The sequence below is a fragment of the Alligator sinensis genome, unplaced genomic scaffold, assembly GCF_000455745.1.
Source record: "Alligator sinensis unplaced genomic scaffold, ASM45574v1 scaffold188_1, whole genome shotgun sequence".
Classification (NCBI taxonomy): domain Eukaryota; kingdom Metazoa; phylum Chordata; order Crocodylia; family Alligatoridae; genus Alligator; species Alligator sinensis.
This window is the reverse complement of record NW_005841903.1, coordinates 2,981,446-2,986,822: the sequence shown is the minus strand read 5'-3', so window position 1 is coordinate 2,986,822 and position 5,377 is coordinate 2,981,446. Positions and strand designations below refer to the sequence as shown.

The 5,377-nt window shown below is 50.4% G+C and overlaps 1 protein-coding gene and 1 pseudogene across 1 annotated transcript; both read left to right on the top strand.

Annotated features, from left to right (window-relative positions):
- The first annotated feature begins 784 nt into the window (after nt 1–784).
- Nucleotides 785–2,661, top strand: LOC112549391 (maestro heat-like repeat-containing protein family member 2A). Its single transcript, XM_025197704.1, has 3 exons — nt 785–874; nt 1,369–1,512; nt 2,449–2,661. The coding sequence occupies exons 1-3, from the start codon at nt 839–841 to the stop codon at nt 2,629–2,631; spliced, it is 363 nt and encodes a 120-aa protein (XP_025053489.1). The 5' UTR covers nt 785–838; the 3' UTR covers nt 2,632–2,661.
- A 318-nt stretch (nt 2,662–2,979) lies between these two features.
- The window catches only part of LOC112549390, a 13,312-nt pseudogene continuing 10,914 nt past the window's right edge, over nt 2,980–5,377 (top strand).

Sequence of the window (5,377 nt, the reverse complement as noted above, 5' to 3'; positions counted from 1 at the left end):
TTGAATATGCCCAAGGTAGGGGCAAGGACCACTTCCCTGGGAAGTTTGTTCCAGATTTTGGCCACCCTAACTGTAAAATATTGCCTTCTGATCTCCAACCTAAACCTATTCTCCATCAGCTTATGACCATTGTTCCTCGTCATGATGTATCTGCCTCCTGCAGCACTGAGGTCTGAGCCCTTCCTTGTGCTGACGCTCAGCAAATAGCATTTTGTGCTGAGGTTGGTGGAGACCAACCAGATGAAGTAGGTGCTGTGTGGAGGTGAGTGCCAGCCCCTCCTGCAGGTGCCCCCATTAGGCACCCATGACCTAACACAGAGCCTGGGCCCCACTGGAGTGTCCCACACTGGTAAGCAGAGCCTCCACTGCACTTCCTGGGCCCAATCCAACAATGAGTGGAGAACCCTCCCTCCCTGAGCTGGCTGGAGGCTCTGAGCAGTGGGCAGGATTGGGCCTTTCATGACTCTTGCAGAGTATTTCCCAAGAACCATCAAAAAGGCAGGAGCTGCCTCTAGGCTCTGGGGCAAATGGAGTAGATTTAATCCTTGCTGTAGCCCCTGGTGCCTGCTCCACCTGTCCCAAATTCTCCATCTGCCCCGAGCATCATGGGGGCTGCTGGGACTTTGTCATGACCACCAGGCCTGTATGTCCTGCTGCTGCAGCATCACCTCTTCAGTCCAATATTCCTGTGCAAACATCTTGTCTTTTCTCCCCCTCTGCAGTTGTGGGAGGCTTTGCCTGGGGTGCCAATGTGAAATTCCAGATCAGGGATAAGAGCCCATTCCCCAGCTGTCGGGCAGCTGACTACTGTTTCCATGTGCTCCCTTTCTTTAATCTCATGAGCAGCAGCTGGCTGAGCAGCAAGGACCCAGAGGTGAGAGCTGCTGTCTTTCTAGCTCTGTACCACAGCTGTCACGTGTCACTATGTCTGCCTGTGTGTGCAGTCCTGGCAGAGAAGATTCAGTCTCAGGGGCTCATATCATGTGCCTGAGAATCTGCTCTGCCCGCAGGCAGTGTGCAGTTGTGTGTGCTAATGGGTGCCAGTGAGCACTGGGATAGGGGGCATCTCCTTCTGGGCATGACTCCTGTGGTGCCCAGGGGGATGGCAGCAAGGAGGAATTCCCTCTCTCTGCACATCAATCTGGGCACATCAGCACAGCAGGGAGATGTGATCCATGAGCCAGCCCCAAGGACATATCCCACAGCCTCTCCCAGCTGCCATAGGTGGGAACCATGCAGACAGGGCTGGTCCAATGATGCATCAAGGATGCTGTTGACCTGAGGAGAAAAGCTGTACCTTTTCCTGATCCAGAGCAACCTCCCAGGAAGTCTGTCAGAGAGACTCAGTCCTGCCTTCCTTTTCTGCAGTTGCAGCAGGATGCGGTCAAGGTGCTGGGGCCTGCAATGGGCCTCCTTCTCCACCATGAGAGGCATCATGATACTGTTTTTGAGAGGCTCCCCTGTCTCCTGCAGCAGTACGAGGGACAGCTCAACAATCTTCATGTCACCATGGTGAGACTTTGCCTGGGAAACCCATCATTAGCCCTTGTCTGTATGTGTGGGTGTGTGCACTGGCACACATGTGTGCGTGTACGACTTGCCCTAGGAACTCTGTAGCTCTCTTGGGTCTTTCCTGGTGCAGTTCAAGACTCCTTAATGGATTGGCCTTGTCTACCCTTGGGGGCTAAGCTCACATGGCTGTGTTGGGAATGCCACTTCCATTTTCTGGAAAGTCTGATAAGGGGAGACAAAAAAAAAAAAAAGAACTACCGGACTGCTCCTGCCAGCTGAGTTTCACTCTGCTCCCTCTGGGTTTGGCCTCTCAAAGCTCCATGGGGTAGGGAGGATTGGAGATTGTCTCTTATGGAGTGCAGGGATTATGGTGAGGGCCTGGCAGTTAAAAACATAGAGATTTGGGGTTCCCTGCTATGGGTTATAGAAGTGGATGGCTACTACCCCACTGCCTGTGGGGTGTCTCTGTCCTGGGTGAGACAGGCTGCACTCTGTCTTTGTTTGCACCTGGGCAGCTCCCTGAGGCAGCACAGGTTTATCTGAGGGGAGAATCCCACTTCAGCTCTGTGTTCCCTTGTCCTGTGTCCCTGGGGCTGTGTGGGCAGATGCTGACTGGTTCTGACTTTGCGGTCACCTTTTGAGCCTATGACACCTGTGGGCTGTGCGACCCACTCTCCTCCTGGCATCCTTTGGAAGGAATATAAATTTCCAGAGAGTGGTAATCCAGGCAGGGTGTATTCAGGGTGCTGGACAGGGGCTGAAACAGCACAGTGTGGTGTGGTCAGCATTGCAGACATGGAAACTTCCAGCACCAAAGCAGTAAAACACTAAGCATGGGGTAGTGAGGTATTTTTTCTAACTCACTAATTTTCTGCTCTTGCTCACTCCATGGTTCTCCTCTCTAGTCCTCCCTTTGATTGTCACCTTCTGTTGCAGAGTCTGAGCCAGATCTTGGAGGTGGCCTATGATTTTCAGGTCCCTCTCCCCAATGGGAAACTCAAGAGCATCTCAGATCTGGGAACACAGCAGCCTGCTGGTCAGGACAAGAACAGTCCAGAAACACACCCGTCCCTAGGAAGGACCAAGAGAGTCCAGCCCCAGCACCCATGCACCCAATAACTAGCCCCACTCTCTGCAGGGAAATGGCAGCTAAAGGCAGAGAAAGAGTCCCTCTGAGCAGCTCCCTTTGGGCCAGTGAAGAGAGCAGAGAACCAAAGACAATGCCTTTCATCAAGAAAATAGAAAGGAAAAGCACAAACTCTGAAGAGAAACTCTCTGCATCCTTCCTGCCATAGCACCATGAAACAGCTGCAGAAACCCAGCCATTGCCAAGAGTATGCACCTTCTCTGGGGAGGAGCAGACATAACTGGCCACCTGCTGCTGCAGCTTCAGGATCAGCTGACTCCTCCAGGAAATACTTTCCATCCTACCAGGCCCTTGACTTTGTGGGGAGCATAAGGGATGGCATGCTGTCTGCCAGCCTCACATGTGCCACAGCAGCAGGACATTGGTTTATTACAAGCCTTAGAGAGCATGGAGATGCCCTTCTGGATGAGGTAAAATTGAAGCTGAGGAGGCTTTCTGCATTTGCTTTATTCTTTTCAAACACTGCTTTCATGAGCAGTGAACAGCAAACTTACTGTTGATCCCTGACACGAAGCAAGTTCCATTTCCCTTGCTAGCCAGAGATGGGGAAGAACAGTTCAGCTGCATCCAAGAGAGAAAGCACAGGAAGGCAAGATAGGGATTCAGTGACCCAGTTTATTGATAAGAGCTTTCAGCCTTGGAAGTTTTGGAAACAGACTCTGGGGAAAATACAGCATGAGAGGGCAACAAGGAGTCTGAGGTACCCAGCTGTGACCGGACTGGAACTACATGCTTAGGCATGAGGAATGGATGCACGCTTCCCTCAGTGCCACACCATGCAGAGGGTCCACAGCAAGGCAGGAGCTAGAGATAGTTCTGTGTCCTCAGGCATTTCCCAGCCTTGGTAGAGGCTATGTGAAATGCTCCTTCCATCCTGCTCCTCTGCATGGGGTTGGGAACAGGATGCAGGAAAGAATGGATGCCAGAAATACTGCAGCCTCCCCCGCCCTCTCTGTTCTGGATGGGACTGGCTATGGGCAGCTGGACCTACTGCCCTGCAGGCCTGGCTGTGTGCATAATGGGGAGGTGTAGTTAGAAATGAGGAGTGTGAATTCCAGTGTGCAGTTCCAGAAGAGCTGGGCTCACCTGAAAAAAATTACAATTACAGTCATCTTGCTCATAGTCCCAGGGATTCTCACAAGGGCTCTGAAGTTGGTGGTGCTTGTTGGTTCTGAGTTGAGCATCCACATGGGCAAGAGGCCAAAAATAGCTTCTTAAAACCACCCCCAGATATTGATATTTGTTGGGGTGATTGTGTGAGCACGTGGGTTAATATCAGGCAGAAATAGGCCCCAGGCAACAATTACATTGTAGATGTGCACATAGGCGGGGGAATGGCTGAGGGTGTGTAGGGTGGTTGGTGTCTGCACATATGTCACAGTGTCTACTTTCACCCCAAGTAGGGGCATAGGGACGTGCTCACTTCTTAGGATCAGCCGGAGGCAGCAGTGTCTGGACTTTGGTTCCTTAAAGCAAAAAATTTCTAAGATGGCAGCAAATTGCCAAACTGTGGGAGGGATTGGTTTGGATTGTGCTGGCTGAATGAAAAAGGGACCCTTGTTCTTGTTTTCTTCCCTCCAGGTGCCAGACATCCTGGGCACGATTTTTATCCGGATGCTGAAAGTCCAGGAAAGGTCTGTGAGAGGCTTCCTGCTGGAAGTCGTCTCTGTTCTTGCTGGATTCCATATAGAGGCAATGACCAGCAGTCTCCTTAGAAAGCCTCTGCCAATGGACAGGTAGTAGCCACTCTCTACCTTTTGTGCCTGGTGGTGTGCACACATTCCACAGCCTGGCAAAGCCCATAGAGTTTCAAGTTAGCTGCAGATCATTTGGGATGACTTGGTAAGAGTCAATGTCCTAGTGCATTTGCATAGGAAATGCCAGGCTTGTGCCTAATGGCATTGGCAGATGATATCACTGTGCCCCAACCCCGTCCTAGACCAAGAGAGCCCTTGGCCTTTGCTTCAATGTCCTATTGCTTCATGACATCACAGGAGTATCCGCAGCTCATATGTAATCTGTGTTAAATTGCAGTGATACCTCTTGTTAGGTTTGACCTAGAAACCACTACACATAGCCCAAGCAAAAGTCTCTGTTCTGTAACTAATGCTCAATTGCAATGATAAGGAGAAGACAGTCTTAGATAAAGGAGACTTGAAAACAAAAACAGAATTAGTGGAGTAGGGCAAAGAGCTGATTTAAATATTAAGATTCACACCCCTAGGTGGGGAGAAGGTATGCTAATGAAACATACATGTATGTAAATGAGATACATAGCTAAAACACAGGTATAGAGACATGCTCAGTAAAGAACTCCTTGCGTCACTCCCTTATAACCAATTAGCAAACAAGAATGCTTATGAAGGTCCAATACTCCTGTATAAAAGATGCTCATAATTAAGACTCTGTGTGCATGTTACGTGAAATTATTCCGCTTGCACCTTGTATTGCTAGCAATAAATCTTTATACTTTCACCCCTGGTATCTTTATTGGCTTTTGCATACCGGGCACGATCCCAGACTTGAGCTGGGGCTCAACAGTTTTTGGCGACCCAGATGGGACTGCCTTAGATAACTTTGCCCGGACTAGCTGACGACCAGACACAGCTCTTCCTTATCAAATGTCAGGCGCGCCCCGGGATCTCTTTTCCCGGTGAGACTTTTGTTTCAGGGGGAGCTGGATTGCTGAGGCAGCAGTAGCCTAACGGTGCAAAGCCA